General features: G+C 41.5%; 1 protein-coding gene across 1 annotated transcript in view; it reads right to left on the bottom strand.

Moving 5' to 3' along the window:
• Positions 1-1,512: 1,512 nt before the first annotated feature.
• Positions 1,513-18,465, bottom strand: part of LOC127577639 (zinc transporter ZIP13-like) — a 31,517-nt gene continuing 14,564 nt past the window's right edge. The window contains exons 5-10 of the mRNA XM_052028985.1: positions 13,111-13,305; positions 12,918-13,007; positions 10,529-10,579; positions 9,893-10,025; positions 7,724-7,823; positions 1,513-3,028 (exon numbers count right to left, since the gene is read on the bottom strand). Of these exons, the coding sequence (XP_051884945.1) occupies positions 2,956-3,028; positions 7,724-7,823; positions 9,893-10,025; positions 10,529-10,579; positions 12,918-13,007; positions 13,111-13,305 (642 nt within the window). The 3' untranslated portion in view covers positions 1,513-2,955. The remainder of the gene's footprint in view (positions 3,029-7,723; positions 7,824-9,892; positions 10,026-10,528; positions 10,580-12,917; positions 13,008-13,110; positions 13,306-18,465) is intronic.

The following is an 18,465-nucleotide window of genomic DNA, read 5'->3' as shown; positions in this document are numbered from 1 at the left end:
CCACCCTATCGAGAAATCATATCTTGGGGGCCCATAGAACACCCTCACCTGTGTTGTCTTTCCCCTGCTATTCATGATTTCACCCCAAATTGATCCTACATTACTATCCGCTGCCTCAATTCAACATCGCTCTGATAGCTTCCTTGATTAACTCTACCCACCTCCCTTCTCTTTAGGCCTGTTCTTCAGGAACATTGTATAAACTGGAATATTGAGCCAGTTATCTCCAATAACAGCGATAATAACACACTTGTATGTTGCTATCTGTGCTGCTAACTCGTCTGTCTTATTGCAAATACTACATACTTTCAAATAAAGACCGTTAAGCTTTGATTTTTATAGTTTTTTTAAATCTAACTCCAGATTTGCACTGTGCTGCACAATTTTGCTAAATGGCCTCTTCCTGCTACCAATTCTTTATGTTATGGTCTTAAATAGTTAGAATTGGAGGGAAGGTGAATGAAAAAAAAGTCAAGCAGAGTAGTGACCAAGAACCTACTGCCTGAGAGGGTGGGAGAGACAGAAAGCTCTCACCACATTTTAAGTGGTACTTGGATGAGTACTTGAAGAGGCGTGACCTGCTGGGAAACAGACGCAGTGTTGGAAGGTGGGATTAGGCTGGATATCTTTTTCAACCGACATAGACATGAATAGGTAAATTGGTTTCCTGCTGTGTTATAAATTTTGTAGGATTCCAGTACTAATGTCAGATGCCTGGGACTCTCCATCTAGTGCAGTGGTTATAGGTTTGGGAATTTCTGTGAAGAGGAGCTTTGGTGAATTGTTACAATGGATCATGATGAAGGCACATCCAGTAGCCAGTGTGTTCGGGATGAATGTTTAGGATACTGGAAGGGTCCCAATCATACAGGCTAGTTTGCACTGGTTATTTTCAAACTCATTGCATTGGTATGTACCCAAGTGCAGAGTATTCCATCATACCCTTGATCTGGCCCTTGTAAGTCATGAAGAGGCAGGAGATGAATCAACAGCCATATAATACACAGACTCTAACCTGTTCTTGAAGCCATACTTACATGGATGTCCAGTTTTGAGATCCAAAATCTGTTCAGAGGCCATCCAATTTAACACAGTTATTGTTCCACATGAATGGAAGTTGTCTGCATATTGGCAGGAGGGGACAGACCCAATAAGAAATTCTCTGCTCTGAAGGATGGACTATTACAACCAGACTGGCCAACAGCAACACTGATAGTAACCATTCTTTATCAAAACCCAGGTCTGTGCGTCAGGAATCAGATCAAAAGAGCAGATTCTGATCATCTGCCTTGTGGAACTCAAATCTGTGGCCCCTGCTCTGGGTAACATGCAGAAGAGTCAAATGCAATCAGCAAGTGAAACCACACAAGAGCTAGGTTTAAAAACATCTCTCACATATTGGTTGCAGAAAGTCAGCTATCACTATGTTACACTATTTCAAATCTTCTTCCCTTTGTAACCACCGTCCTTCTACCATCCCAAGATAGGGGAAGGATAACATTACTCTCACTTCTGGGAGTACATGAGACAAATATGCATAGTTTATTCAAATATTTCATGCTAAATATTTACAATTAAAATGAAAATACATAAGTTTTATTACAAGAATACACAAAATAAAATCTATGCCTCAAAAAAATAGGAGAAAGTGCAGAAAGTTAGTCTACTGATGAGTCTGTGCATACCTGCGAGGTGCTGTGGATCTCATCTCTGTGCAATGAGCAGCAGTCCCACACTAAAGCAGACAGCACCATTAATGCTAAATTAACAGTCTGTAACAGTCAGACCACAGGCCTCGCCTGAATACACAGGATGAGGAGTGTTTGTTATGTTCCTAAAAAAAATAACTGATTTCATTGGCACAGCAATGCTGAGTAACCAAAGGGATTGATCTAACAGATGGCATTGTTATACCAATGTAACAAGAGGGCATTCACCCCCACCAAAAGCATCATTATGGCTGTAATTTTTGGCTGACATGGGCAAGGAAGAAGGTTTCAGAGTCATTTTGATTGTGCTATCCAAACACCATGTATGTAACAACCAAATGTGCAAAGAAACTACTTGCTTTTACTTATAGGAAACTGTGGAAATCAACATAAAACGAGGCCACCGAACATGTTCACCTGATTCCACAGTGCAATTCAGCTCAAACTCTCAGAGCAGGACACTTGGGTTGGTGTTTGGCAAAAAGAAGGGGGAAAGAACAGCAATGTGCTCAGGCTCAAGTTACTCTTTCATGACGATTTGCCTCGATCTGGTCAGGCAGAAAGAAGACAGTTTCAACTACAGCTATCTGGCATCCCTTGAGGACATCTTACAGGCCCTAACAGGGCGCGTCCACCTTCTTTCAGAGAGAACACTGAAGGTAGATCTGGGTTAGTCAAGTACCTGCAAGTGAAGTAGTTCAGTAATGGTACATACTGCTGTACCTCAGGTGTCTAAGCTGATGTCTTTATCGGTTGACCGGGTGTGAATGTCATTATCAACAGTGACAAGGTTTATCAGGCACACTTCTTTTGCTTCTGTATGGAGTGTACTGGTGGGAGGAGGGAGGGAGGGAGCAGGATCCAAGGATTACTTAGTGTACACAACAACAACCACCTAGCTGGTCAGGCAAGCTGAGAGGTCAGTGTTGCCAGATTATGAAGCACCATCAACGATCTAGTGGCTGTTTGCAGATGTGTGACATCTGACAGGAGGGTTTATTGCATTTTTCTTTGGTTTAGCACTATATTGGGTATTATCAGTCATGAAATATAACTCCATTATTCAAGTCAGTTTAGAAGAGAAAATGGTGGAGGTGGTAGAGGAAGGAATGGATCTTTTTTTCTCCTTTCTGATGCAATAGTTGGTCTTGCTGATCAAATTATGTAAATAATGCTGGCTCCAGGTTACCTTTCCATGGGTACCACTAAAATGGCACTCTGATCCAGGATCAATCCAAGGCATCAATTAGACAATGGCAGACACCAGCATCATGACTGCAATCCCACTGCAAAGCAGCAATACTTGATACACAGAGTTCCTGCAACAAAGAATCACATATCAAGTAAGTAGGTGCCAGCAAGGTAAACTCTGAGAAGCAAACATACTATTATGTGCAGAATTTTCCCAAATGCCAAAAGTTCAATTATTTACAGTTTTAATAGCTGATGCACAGCAAACTGTACCCAATAACAAGGCTTGCTGGTTCCAGAACACAAAACATAGGAGGGTTTTGAAGTTGCTCCACCATTGAATAATATCAGGCCCCCTTTTCCATCCAATCACTATACTCCATCTGCCCATCTCTCCCCCCACCCCCTCCTGGGTTCCACCTATCACCTACCAGCCCATTGATAAGATAAGGTAAGATATCTTTATTAATCACATGTACATCAAAACACAGTGAAATACATCTTTTGTGTAGAGTGTTCTGGGGGGACAGCCCGCAAGTGTCGCCACGCTTCCGGCGCCAACATATCACGCCCACAACTTCCTAACCTGTGGAAGTTGTTTGGAATGTGGGAGGAAACTAGAGCACCCAGAGGAAACCCATGCAGACACACGGGGAGAACGTACAAACTCCTCACAGACAGTGGCCGGAATTGAACCCAGGTCGCTGGCGCTGTAAAACATTACCCTAACTGCTACACTACCCCCCTTTCTCATCTCTGGCCATCTTCCCTCTACACTCAGTCCTGAATCAGGGTCTCGACCTAATCTGTGACCATCCCTTTGCCTCCACAGATGCTGCCGGATTCACCATGTTTCTCTAGCAGTTTGATTTTTGCTCCAGATTCCAGCATCTGCAGTCTTTGGTGTCACCGTACTCCTTGAATTCAGTGTCAAAAATATCTATAAACCTCAGCCTTGGGTATATTCAGTGACGGCTTTCACAGCCCTGAGACAAGATTCCAAAGGTTTACACACCTCTGCAAAACAAATTTCACCCGAGTCCAATGCTACCTCAGAATACAGAAAATGACCCACATGCCACAAATCCACAGGGAAAGTAGATATTCTGTGTAAACTCCTTTGGGATAAGGTAAATAAAACACAATGCTCAAAGATTGTTGGACTATGCAAAAATTATGAGTCTGTGATGGAATCCACAGATTACAAGGCACTTTAGGATAACTCAAGAAAGTAGTGAGGAGTCATACAAATGCAAGTCTTTGAACAGAGAACTCTCCATACTATCAAACAGATAAGCAACCAGGATTCAAAGATCACAACTTTTTCTGGGAATTCTGATGGTTCCTCCCCACCTCAACTGTGATGTGCTGCAAGTCAGCCTCTGAGCCTGTGACCCCTGTATCTCTTCCCCAAAAAACACCGTTAGCTTTGACAACTTGCTGCTCTCAAAGGCTTTTGAACTGTTTTAAATATATCTGACAGTCAGATATTTAAAAGGATTCATATAGATTTAAAATAGAGAACAGCATAAAATGTTAAAAATAATTGAAAACATTAAACATCCCAAACAGCTTCCAAATATCTAGACATTCAGGGGAAAATTATAAAGGGAAATTTTGCGAAAATTGCAAATGTTACCCCTGTATTCTAAAGAGGGTGTAGGGATAGACCTAGTAACAACAGAGCAGTCTATTTAACTTCAGTAGGGAGGAAAGGTTCAAGAAACAATAATCAGGGACAGAACCAGCAGTCATCTGGGCAAATTTGGATTGATTAGAGAAAGCCAGAATGGATTTGTTAAAGGCAAGTCTTACCTGACTAATTTGATAGACTTCCCTGATAGAGAGGGTCAATGAGCCAAATACAGTATGGGATCCAAAAGATGTTAGATGAGGTGCCAAATCATATTTGGCATGTCATCCAGATTGACAGCCAAGAGATAATAGCAACATGAAAAGAAAATTGGTTAAGTTACAGGAAACAGTGGTAGTGAAAGGTTTTTTAGACTTCAGACAGAACAAGTGAGTTCCCCAGGCCTCAGTACAAAGACCACTGATTTTCTCAAGACAGGTTAATGAATTGAACTTGGGTGTACAGGACACAGTTTCAAGGTATGTATTTGACACAAAATTTGGAGGCACAGTGGACTGTGAGGAATCAGACAATAGACTGCAAGGAGATACAAGCATGTGTGGTAGAATTGGCAAATAAAATTAACTGCTGAGAAAGGTAAACTGTTACATTTGAAAAGAACCAATATAAACCAGAGGGCATACTTCTAAAAAGGGTACACACAGAAAGATCTATGGGTGTATGTGAATAGTCTTTCTTTCTTTTTCAATCTTTTTATTAGTTTTCAAATTAATACAGATTAATATATAACATCAATATTTATACATGTAATACAAAGAAATCAGGAGAACAATCATGGCATAGATAATCATAAAGAACAATAAAATATAAAAAAAATCTGTAGATCCAACGATCTCTTAGTAAATGAATATAATATAAAAGAAAGAAAAAAAATCCCCAAATCAATAAGAGAAATTATAAACAATATATCAAACCAAACTAAACTAAACAGAAAAATTTCAAAAAACAAAAAAAGAAAAAAAAAGACTGGACCAAAATTTCTCAGTAGAAACAGAGCAATATTATGTTGTCAACTCCATTCCTCTAAGTTGGAAAGTTATTGAAAGGGGATCTATATCATGTGAAAATATTGAATAAATGGACACCAAATACCTTCAAATTTAAGCGAAGGATCAACAGTACCACTCCTAATTTTTTCCAAGTCTAAACATGATATAGTTTGAGAGAACCATTGAAAAGTAGTAGGGGGTATTGGATCCTTCCATTTAAGCAAAATGGATCGTTTGGCCATTAATGTAACAAAGGCAATCATATGGTAAGCGGAAGCAGATAAATAGCCAGACTCTATCCTTGGTAATCCAAAAATTGCAGTGATAGGGTGAGGTTGTAAATCAATCTTCAATACATTTGAAATAATGTTAAAAAATGTCTTGTGAATAGTCCATTGTAAGTGGCGAGACAAGTTGAGAAAGTGGTTATATTAATCCTGCAAGTTATAAAATGTCAAGATGAACTTTTATAAAGCACTGGCCTGGCTACAACTTGGGTATTGTGTTTAGTTCTGGCTGCCATAGTTGGGAAAATATAAATGCTTTAAGAGGGTGCAGAGGAGACATGCCAATATGATTTCAGGGATAACAGATGTGGTTATGCAAACAGACTGGATAAACTGTGGCTGTTCTCTTTGGAAAGAGAGTTGGAGTGGGAATCTGCTAGATATATTTCAAATTATGAAGTCTATAGGTAGAGTAGGGAGAGAGAAAAACAGTTCCCATTGTTGGAAGAGTCAGAAACTATGGAACATAGATTGAGGTCATTGACCTGAGGAAAGATCTTTATACAGTGAGTGGTTAGAGCCTGAAACACACTGTCAGGGGAGACAAGTTCAACTGAAGTGTTCAAAAGGGAGCTGGATGAGCATTTCAAAGAATTTGAAGGGCCATGGGAAGAGATTGGGGGCAGTGAGTAGCTCAATTGCTCTCACTTTGTAAGTGTTCAATAGGCTAAATGGGTTCCTCTGCTGTAACCATTCAGTGATTCTGTAAAATAACTCAAACACCAACCCCATTCAAGTTAACGGGATTGTATCTGAATAGCAGTTACCCTGGGGTAAAGATAAACAACTGGTTATGACAACATCTGGTCTCTCCCTTCAGCTCATCAGTGCTCCGCCACTAGGCTTAACAGCAAGTCTAGATGTGCTAACATCTGACTTCCAGGCCAATTTGGGTGACACTGTTTGCACAAGCACACTAGGAAGTTTGAAACAAACCGAGCCATAACCAGCTGACAGCAGACAGTCCCCAGAGGAATCTCTGGCTGTTAGCCAGCTCCATTCATTGATATAGTACAATTCATGACCTCAGCATGTTCGGAACTCCTCAAGAGCCAAGTATTTTTGAAACATACTCACTGTTGCAATGTAGAAAAATACAGCAGCCAAACTTCACTGAGCCATGTCCTTCAAATAGCATTTAGCAGATAAAGTGCTCTGGTGATACTGGTTGTGAGATCACTGCCAATCTCTCTTCTAGTACTTCCACTTTATACCAATTCCACCTGGTTTTTAACTCCTCTGCTAAGGGACATTTTAACAGCATAGTCCTGTTTGCTTCTTGGGTCCCTCAATCTTAGTTCCTTACTTAATCTCCCTTCATCCTCCCTAGAATACAACCCCAGCTTGTCCAATTTTCCTCAGCTACAATCTTCCAGTCTTGATACTACCTTCATAAATCTCCTCTGCACCCTTTCCAACGCAATCACGTCTTCCCTGAAACTTGGTGACCAGATCAGTACGCAGTACTCCAGATGTAGCCTGATTAGCACTACGTACAGTTCTAATGTAACATCTCTGCTCTTTTCACCTTGCACAACAGATTACAATGGTATTATTCACTGGCATACAGTCATGAGTGTTCTAATAAGGACTGTCTGTGGATTGCTTTGTTTTAATAACTGTCATGAATAACTCAGGAAAGTGTTTATATAAGTACATCTAGAAAGAGTTGTTCAGTCACTAGAACAGCATGGTCCTGTCAAAAGGGGCATTAAGCTTTTCAAACACATCTCCGTTGTTAATGTGAAGGCGTAATAAAGATCTTGGTCATTTATTTTATAGCCAAACAATCCAATTTCTGTGTGAGGAGTGAGTGGACTTTCTTCTTCCATCCAACTACTCCAGAATAATAAAGATACTGTTCCGAAGGCTACTCTGACAACAGATACTCACCGCATATCTGTCTCCTGAAGGAGATCAGGTACCACAGTAACCAGAGCAATGTACAGAAATCCTCCTGATGTGAACGGTAGAATCCAAGCTACACTGCCCCCTGTACAATTGAAGAAACTGATAAATTAGAATTACAGACAGAGACTACATTTTCCTTACTTATAAACTCTCAGTAATTACATGCTAACATTTCAGCACAAGTGGTCCACTAAATTGCCAATCCAGGAGCATAAGATGAAAGCAGCTGTGTAGATTGTCTTTCCAAAGTTGGGTTGAGCCCAAAAGGTATTGGGGGAGGGAGCAAAAGACACACAGATTTTGTTCGAGGGTAGAGGAAAGCAGACAGATACAGGTAACTAGAGTGAGAGAGAGTGTGGTGGAGAAGAGCTCACAGACAGAACTTGGGGTGTTGGTGGGGGGAGTGAGGTGGAGTAGTTAATGCGAAGAGGAGAGAGGGCCACTCAGACAGACAAAGGGGACATGTAGGTAAGACAAAGATGGGTTGGAATATTTGAGTCTGGGTGTTTTGAAAGCTGGAAACATTGAGAATCTAAATATCAGAGTGCCACTTATATTTTTAGTGACAACTAAAGATATAATTTTAAAATAAACGAATGACATTTAGCATAATAAACATTTCAACAGCCTATGATGATCTGCTAATGCAAAAGTCCCTAGCAATTTTTGTGAGTTTAAGAGATGAAATGTTGCTGCAAATTATGTCATATCTGCGTGCGACTACCTTTCTTTATCTGGTCCTCAGTTGTTTTGGTTTGTGTGTTGCAGTATTCAGTCAGTTTTGCTGCCGTTATTAAGTTAACATTCTGCCATCAGGGGTCATATCATGGTGTCAAAGCTGAATTATAAGCATCCACGTTAAGGGACATAATATCGTCATAACCATAAGCATCCCATAAACCACAATGCAATTCGAAAAAAAATTACTCCATATTAATCATGCCTTTCCGCTCCTGTGAAAATTATACCATTTACAGACAGTACTTTAAGATCACGTTCTTCACCTCACAGGCTTTGAATAGCTGCAGTAATTCACGTAAACTGAAATATGGATCCAGCAATAAAACAGGTCACCATTAACCTTCTAACCTGTACAACTGGATGAAAGGTCCTCATTTCCCAACATCAGCATTCCATAAAACCAACTGACATTATAAGAATCACATTTTAATCTTTAGTCATCACTATTCAGGAAAAACAGCCTTGTACGTTTGTTGTACATCATATACTAAATACACGAGGGTACTGTGGGAGGTGATGAGAAAGTAGATTTAGGAAACAAGGATAGACAGGGAGCTTGCAAAAGCACACTTTTTACCTTCTGGGAGAAGATAAGGAGCCTGAAAGCCCGGATGACCAGACTCAAGAGCAGCTTCTTCCCCACTCCTGTCAGACTTCTGAGCCAAATCACCTACTTCACATCCCCTTCCCGGTGGTGCTGCCACATTCTTGGACTCTTAATTCTACCTCTTTGTTATTGTCACTTCAGCATTACTTTTTGCACTACTTCAGTTTGCACAACTATCTTTGCACCATTCTGTTGTTTTGTGCTGTATTTATTATTACCATGTATACTGTTTACTCTGACCTTCACATGAGTAAGGAATTTCATTGCATGCTGGTGTATATGACAGTAAACTAACCTGAATCATACAAGCATGGCCCACAAGGGAGAGGAGTGGATTAAAATTAAAGTTGTTGTACCTGTCTGAAGTTGAGTAAATTATAAACTGCTGTCGTAACAGAGGGCCTCAAGTAAAATTCACATCCACACCCCTCCCATCCCCACAGTAAAAGAAGCTAATTCTGCCACTGATATGTTACCAATGCACTTGCCCTTTTCAACCCAAACCCTCTCACTTCAGACAGAAACAAGCCTGGTCCAATTAAGGTGATGACTAATAATTCGATCATAATTTACCACTATCCCAGACTGAAACACTAAGACATGGCAGTCATAGATCACCACAGAAAGAGTCAGAAATTACAAACATTCCTGTGGCTTGACCACATTGTGCTTAGACTGCCTTTCAACATGAAGGATAAGACATCCTGGTCCCAGCTGGAATTCCATCATTACTGTTGTTCAAGACTCTTTTGTTCCCTCCCACGATCAAATTCCTCAATTATGTGAAATGGATGAAACTCTACCTGCTCCTTCTGGAGACTCCGCGCAGAGGGCAAAGCAGGCACCCAACACCCCTCCAAATGCAGTTGTGAGCTGCATTTTAGCTGCGCTCCATCGATCGAATCCTGCCCTGAGCAGGATAGCAAAGTCTCCGACCTGTGGGTTAGGACGTTGTTGTCGTGAGTACACCGAGTTCACAAAGATGAATTTCTCGCAGTAGGGAACTCACAACACGGCCTTTAAACTCTAAACCTTTCCCCTGGGGATTTTACCTCTGGACAAATCAACAGGGTGCAAGAAATGATGGCTGGAATAAGTTTATATCGGAGAAGTTCTATTCAGTTATTACACAGGCACTAGTTTGAATTTACTTCTGACATATGGGTGACTGAATCAGGTTACTGCCGGTAAACTAGTACAACAACCAGCATCTCCCATTTTCAGCTGGCACTGAGTTGAACAGCCAAAACTCCTAAACCAGCTGAAAATTTAGGGTCACAGAGGGAGCTATGGGGACAAATGACATCCTGGTCATGTCCCTCCAATATATTTTTGTAGGAATGGGATGAGAGGGAGGGTGACAGCACACTAAACTGAGGAAACATTAAGATAAAAGAATGAAAAGATAAATTATTCACATTAAGAACAATTCCACTCACCTCATGTGGGACTTCATGAAGAAGAATAGCCAGGGTAGTAGTGAGCCCAACCTGCAGGAGAGAACAAGTTTACATCAAGAGTGGGACTGGCTTAATAGACGGTTGTAACCAAAGCAATGAATAATATTAGATCATACAACTAATAACCATAGCAACAGCTGGTATCATGTGTGACTAGCTTAGTGCAGATCTCACTGAAGGAAGCAGTGAAATCAAGCCATTTGTGTTACAGCCATTTAATTACTTATCCCTGCCACCATTCAAAAACATCACCAGCTTGAAATTGGATTTTAATAACAAAATTTGATGAAATTAGTTTCACCTTTAAAACAAGCACATAAAGGGTGGTCAGTATGTGGAATGAACTGCCAGAGGAAGTGGTTGAGGCAGGTACAATAACAAGTTTTAAAAGACAGCTGGACAGGCACATGGATAGGAAAGGTTTAGAAGGTTATGGGCCAAATGCTGGCAAATGGGACTAGCTTGGGATGGGGCATCTTGGTCGGCATGGACCAGTTGGGCCGAAGGGCCTGTTCCCGTGCTGCAGGACTCTATGACTCTATAAAGCAGCACCTAGAAGATTAAAATGGCACAGGCCACTCTTATAACGGAATAGGTGTCTACCATTTAGCCCATCGGGTCCATACAGGCCCCCAGCAGAGCAACCTCATTAGTTCCATTCCCTCTCTCCTCATTTCACTGTACTCCTGCAAATTATTCCCTCCCATACGTCCATCAATTCACCTCCGACTCTTTCCGCCCCTAATCAACGCTAACAGGTAGCTTACGGTGGCCAATTAACCTACAGGTGTAGGAGGAAAACCATGTGATCGTGGGAGAGAACATGCAAACTCTGCACAAAGAGCACTTGAAGCTGAGACTGAATGAGGTCCCTGGAGCTGTGAGGCAGCAGCACTAATTGCTGTGCCACCATTTCACTGATGGCATTATCAACAGTTATCTGTAGAGAAAGTTTGGTCTGCCAATGTACAGAAAGATTGGAAAACAACTTAAACAGTTTTACTGGTCTAAGCAGATTCCTAGAAAGCTGCCCTTAAGCAATTCTGCTTTTACCACACTGAAATAGAGAAGTGGCAGGTAATCATGGAATCGTTACAGCACGGGAGTCAGCTTGGCCATCGAGCTAGTGTCAGCTTTTTGCAAGAGCAATCCAAGCTAATTTGTTCCCTAGATCCTTCCCACAAACAACAATTTATTCTGTATATGGAATGCAGATTTTGAAATGGAGCCAGGCTGCAGTGTGCACTTAACAACTGTACAGGGATAACGCTTTCAAAATGAAAGACTTTTCTTCTGTCCCAAAGCAAACCTTCAGTGACAATGACAGCTGCACATTTTGTGGGAACTTAGTTGTTCTAAGCACCTTGAGACTAACAACTACTCGGGTAAAACTGGCTATAAAATCCACCGCATCGTACTGGGAATAAGGGTACCACAAGTTCCACTAGCACGAGTATCAGTAAGCAGCAATACACAAAAAATACTGTGCCATCAAAAGTAGTTGGCATTATCAACGGGCAAACAACAGATGGCACAGCTGGTAGACCCACTACCTCACTAATCCAATAACCCGGGTTGGATCCTGACCTCAGGATCCTGCTATCGGGTGCTGTCTGCATGGAGTTTGCATGTTCTTCCTGCGACCAAGTGGGTTTCCCTTGGGTGCTCCAGTTTCCTCCCACATCCCAAAGACGTGTGGGTTGGTAGGTTAATTGGTCAATGTAAATTGCCCTTAGTGTCTAGGTCAGTGGTAGAATCTGGGGGTTGGGGTGGGGGGATGGGAAGAGTTGATGAGAATGCAGGGAGAGTAAAAAAAATCTAATTGGTGTAAATGGGTGGTTGATGACCGCTGCAGGCTTTGTGGGCTGAAGGGCCTGTTTCCATGGCTCGAATACAGACTAATACCATTGGCAATGAGGCAAAGAGATGTCTCACAGTTCTAGGTATCATTTGATGCTATTTCATCCTATAACTTATTGCCAGGCTTCAGTCTGTGTGGCAGGTCGATAAGTGTCTGACTGATGTAGCATGTAGTTATCTGACTCCACGTATATGTGTCTCTAACCAATGCTGCTCCCAAAAGGGATTTGAAAATATTTTGATATTGCATTCTGAAAGAGCACATTTAGTGAGTTTGTTTAGTTTGCATGCTTTTTTGACCAGGCCAAATTTAGTAATCAACTAAAAGGCCATTGTGTGCTTTGGACCCATGATGAATTCAGCACTCTTCAAATTCCATAACATGCCCAGTACAACAATTACATTGATTCACTTCCAGAATTGTGCCTAGGAGCAAACAAGTAAGTAGAAACTAAGATCTTACATTGCAGCATACCCTTGGCAAATCAGTTTCTTCTCTTCTACTAACCTTTCTGCTAACAAGGAAGCTGCCAGCCACTGCCAGGCCATGCGTGAAGTTATCAATACCATTGGCAACGAGATTCAAGTATCCACTAATCTGCAAAACAAAAAGTAATGTTAAATTTCCAAAATGAAATGGAAATGCAATCATGCAGTACTCAAGAAAACAAATCAATCCAATGTACATGTGGCCCCTTTACCTTTATAGCTTGAACTGGCTGAGTAAACGTCTTTAGCTGTGGTGTAGAGTCAAGGCAGTAACCATTGCTGAGTTGAAAATAAGAATCAATGCAATGTGTATTGGCAGAGGAAATGAGTTTTCCATTCTGAAGGCGTTTGATCCCCTTATCCATATAACAACATCCATTCTGTAATGCCTTCTGGGTCTGAGGTGTCTAGAAGAATAAAAAACATTCCTAATGAAGAGTTGGAAGCTTATCTGTTGCAGGAAGTGATTACACTTCTTTTAAAAAGACACTTATGGCCTCAGGATATTCCCAAGTGTTTTCCAGTTGATGAAATATTGGATTATGACGTAGGATTTATGACAGCCAAACAATAAGATAATGAAAAGATAATCTGTTGGTTTACAAATAAAGGACAGTAATTTATAGCAGCATACTTAATTGCTAAAGGCTAAACCCAGCATGCCTTTAACACCTCCCTGTCTCTTCTACAAAGTACATGTTTATGAACAGTGGGTTTTACTTCTGTGAAAAATTAAAAAGGTTCGAAATCAACTATGCACTCACAAGGAGGAAGAATCTGTGCATTGAAGAGAGCAGAATCACTGGTTTTGAAGTATCCTCCCTTTCAAAATGTATAATGTATAAAATACATGTATAATGCAGAGGACATTCACTAGGATGTTGCTGGGACTGGAGAGTTTCAGTGTGAGGACGGAGAGGATAGGCTGGTCTTGTTTTCCTTGGAGTGAAGAAGGCTGAGGGGGGACCTGACAGAGGAGTACAAAATTATGAGAATAGATAAGGTAGATAATAGGAAGTTTTTCCCTACAGGAGAGATGTCCAAACTAGAGAGCAGGGCAAGGGGCAAAAGGTTTACAGGGGATCTGAGCAAGAAGTTTTTCCACCCAGAAAGGGGTTGGAATCTGGAATGCACTGCCTGAATGGATGGTGGAGGCAGAGACTCTCGCAACATTTAATTTTCCACACCAGCACTCGAATTCCAAAGCCAATATAAGGCTACAGACCAAGTGGTGGTAAATGGGATTAGTATAGTTAGGAATTTGTGATTGGCATGGACACGATGAGACATATAGCCTGTTCCTCTGCTGTTAGACTGACTCTCCATCTTGAAATTTCAACACTTCATTGAAAACTGTGTTTCTGTGGTCCATTCCTCAATTCTGAAAGGGAACTCTCAAGCTCTCCTGTAATTAGAAGTTGGTAATGACAGGCTGAAACATACAAGCTAGAATTACTCATATACAAGTTGAGTGGAATTGCCAGTGGCCTTCCTGGGAATGCATTTTTTTTGTTATTTGCAGGAAGGCTGTGCCCAACTCCCTCATGAGTAATGAGGACAGCGTAAAATGATCAATTTAATACATTCAATACTGGACATTAACAGCTGCTTACATTTGCCTCATAGAGCATTAATCCCACAAAATAAGAAAATAAGCTGGAGACACAAGAGACTGCAGGTGCTGGAGTCTGGAGCAAAAAACAATCTACTGGAGGAACTCAGCAGGTCAGGCAGCATCTATGGAGCAAAGCAGACCGATGGTGTTTTGGGTCGAGATACTTTATCTGGACCGAAAGAGTAGAGGGGAGATAGCCAATAAAAAGAGGTGAGGGAGAGGGATGGTGCAAGAGCTGGTTTTTATGTTGCTTTACTGGGAAGTGTGTTGTTCTCTAGGCAGCTCAAGTATTAGTTTGGTAGGATAAGTAGATTCAAGGATGTGGAGAATTCTTACCTAGACATTGAGGATTTAAGCAATACGGCACAACCCTCCCCACCACCAAGGACATCTTCAAGAAGCAGTGCCTCAAGAAGGTGGCATCCATCATTAAAGACCCTCACCATCTGCAACATGCCCTCTTCTCGTTACTACCTCAGGGAGGAGGTACAGGAGCCTGAACACCCATACTCAACGATTCAGGAACAGCTTCTTCCCCTCTGCCAAAAGATTTTTGAATGATCCATGAACCCAATCTCATTATTCCTTTTTTTTTTGCACTACTTACTTATTTTTGTAATTTATAAGCTTTTGTGTTTTTACACTGTACAGCAAGACAACAAATTTCATGTCATTACAGGTTAAGAAAGAAGCAGTGTTGGAGCTACTAAAAAGCATTACGTTAGATAAGTCCCCGGGGTCAGATAGGATATACCCCAGGTTACTATGAGAAATGAGGGAAGAGATTGCTGTAGCGTTAACGATGATCTGAGTCCTCCCTGGCCACAGGAGTGGTACCGCAGGATGGCAAACATTGTTCCCTTGTTCAAGAAAGGTAAAACGGATAATCCTGCAAATTATAGACCAGTGAGTCTTACATCAGTGGTGGGCAAACTATTGGAGAAGATTCTTAGGGAAAGGATTTATGAGCATTTGGAGGAGCACAGTCTTATTAGGTATGGTCAACATAGCTTTGTGAGGGGCAGGTCGTGCCTCACGAGCCTTATAGAATTTTTCAAGGAAGTGACAAGACAAATTGATGAAGGTAGTGCAGTGGATGTAGTAAATATGGATCTTAGCAAGGCATTTAACAAGATCCCCCATGGTAGGTTCATCCAGAAAGTCATGGCGTACGGAAACCATGAAAAATTGGCTGTGGATTCGGAATTGGCTTGCCCACAGAAGGCAGAGTGTGGTTGTAGAAGGGGAGTATTTGACCTGGAGGTCGGTGACTAGTAGCGTTCTGCAGGGATCTGTTCTGGGACCTCTGCTCTTTGTGATTTTTATAAATGACTTGGATGAAGAAGTGGAAGGGTGGGTTGGTAAGTTTTCAGATGACACAAAGGTTGGTGGTGCAGTAGATAGTACAAAAGGGTGTCGTAGATTGCAACGGGATATAGACAGGATGCAGAGCTGGGCATAGAAATGGCAGATGGAGTTCAATTTGGAGAAGTATGAAATGATACATTTTGGAAGATTGAACTTGAAAGCAGAATACATGGTTAATGGCAGGATCTTTAGCAGTGTGGAGGAACAGAGAGATCCTGGGGTTCTAGTATATAGATCCCTCAAAGTTGCCACAAAAGTTGATAGGGAGGTTAAGAAGGTGTATGGTGTGCTGGCCTTCATTAGCCAGGGGATTGAGTTCAAGCACTGAGAGGTCATGTTGCAGCTCTATAAGATTCTGGTTAGACCACACTTGGAATATTGTGTTCAGTTCAGGTTGCCACATTATAGGAAGGATGTGAAGGTTTTGGAGAGCATGCAGAAGAGATTTACAAGGATGCTTCCTGGATTGGAGAACATTTCTTATGAGGAGAGGCTGAACGAGTTAGGGCTTTTCTCTTTGGAGTGACGGAGGATGAGAGGCGACTTGATAGAGGTATATAAGATTATGAGAGGCATAGACAGAGTGGACAGCTAGCTTCTTCTCCCCAGGGTGGTATGGCCAACACTAGAGGTCACCCGTTTAAGGTGTGTGGCGGGAAGTTCAGGGGTGATGACAGAGGTAGTTTTTCTTTTACACAGAGAGTGATGGGTGCCTGGAATGCACTGCCAGGGGTGGTGGTAGGGGCCGATACAATAGGGTCATTTATTTAAGAGACTCTTAGATAGGCACATGGATGAAAGAAAAATAGAGAGTTATGGGAGATGAAGTAGAGAGGAGGATAGATTGAATTGGATAAGGTTTATGTAGGTCGGCACAACATCTTGGGCCGAAGGGCCCGTACTGTGCTGTATTGTTCTATGTTCTATATGTCAGTGATAATAAATCTGATTCAGATATCAATGTGATATCTGGCATCAGTATCCAAGAAAGCAATACATATTGGTAGGAAGATTGAGAGGCAATATAAATTAGAGGGCACAATTCTGAAAAGGATACAAGAACAGAGAAACCTGGAGGTATATGTGCACAAGGGGACACAATGGACTGCAGATGCTGTAATTTGGAACAAAAAGCAAATTTTTGGAGGAACTCCGTGCATGAAGCAGCATCTGTGGAGCCAAAGGGATAGTCGACGTTTCAAGTCAAGACCCTGCACCAGGAGTGTAGAGGGAAGATAGCCAGTATAAAGAGGTAAATGGGAGGGATGAGACAGGGGATAGATGGAACCAAGTGATGAGGGGGATGATGGACAGATGGAGCTAGGTTTGGGTGGCGGGGTGAGGGGGAGAGGGAAGGGGATGGAGTTGGGAGAGAGCAGCTGATGGGTGATAGGCAGAAACAGATAAGGAGGGGAGAAAGTGGGCTGATGGAGCCAGGGTTAGAACAATTTCTAGATGCAAAGAGCATCAAGGAGTATGGGGAAAGAGGGAGAATTTGGTTTTGAGATATAGGATCAGCCATGATCACAATGAATGACAGAATAGGCTTAAAAGGCGTACTCCTATTTTCCACATGTTTCTTACTCATGGTAGCTTGACAGAGCATACCAGGTTTAACAACTGAGCAAGTCCATCTTTGGGATTCACAGAATTATCAATTTGTTCTTTTAAATGCAGGCCCAACTGAATGAAATTGTGCTGACAGTTCAGTCAGAAAGTAGAAGAAGATAGCCAGGTTTATCTGTTACTGGCCAGCCTTCTATCACAAGCTAAGAATGGTGACCAGCTTGAACAAGAACTGAATACTGACATGAAAAACATGAAAAACCATATGGGTTCGGAATACTGACAGAACTGGCTATCAAGCTGGAGTACATGAATTGGAATGAGTACAAATAAACCTCTTAACATAGCAAAAATAAAATCACGAGACACTACAGATGCAGTCTACCACATTTAAAAGTATGCTAAATTGAAATAATATCACTACTTGGAAAAACAGCTGCCCATCATCAGCTCTGAAAGATGTTAATTATGTAATTGGATTTCTGCCAGGACCGATGAATAGAGCAGTGCTCCTTCAAGATTCAATACTTTCCAAAACTTAATTAATCTGATGGCAGAACTTAATTAAAAGAATGATTACCAAGTTGGATTATTGAAATAGAAAAGTCAAAACTACAACAGTGCACAATGTTGTTGGACTAATGTAGAAGAGTTCTGGATGTCATATCTGTCTAATTTTCACATAGAATAATTTGGATCAGAATACATGTTCCTTGAAAATGCACCTTGAATACTTATCATCAGTGAATGGGCAATTAGTACAGTTGGGCACATCTCTGTAACAAATGATAAATATGTAGGCACACAAGACCACCCAGCAATACACATGACAACAGTTTACACACCAAGTTACAGCATAACTCCACAAACCCCTCTCCTCCACCCAGGCCCCGCAGACACCAAAATGGTCGCTCAGTTGCGTGCTGGGTAACAGGACTGCATTTTCCAACACCAAAACATAAACCAACAACCTATAGGCACTGCTGTGACTGACAGCAGTGCTCCCATTTTTTTGCTT

Source organism: Pristis pectinata, chromosome 14 (assembly GCF_009764475.1).
Source record: "Pristis pectinata isolate sPriPec2 chromosome 14, sPriPec2.1.pri, whole genome shotgun sequence".
Taxonomy (NCBI): Eukaryota; Metazoa; Chordata; class Chondrichthyes; order Rhinopristiformes; family Pristidae; genus Pristis; species Pristis pectinata.
Note: the sequence above shows the minus strand (reverse complement) of the source record. Positions and strands in the feature narration are given on the sequence as shown.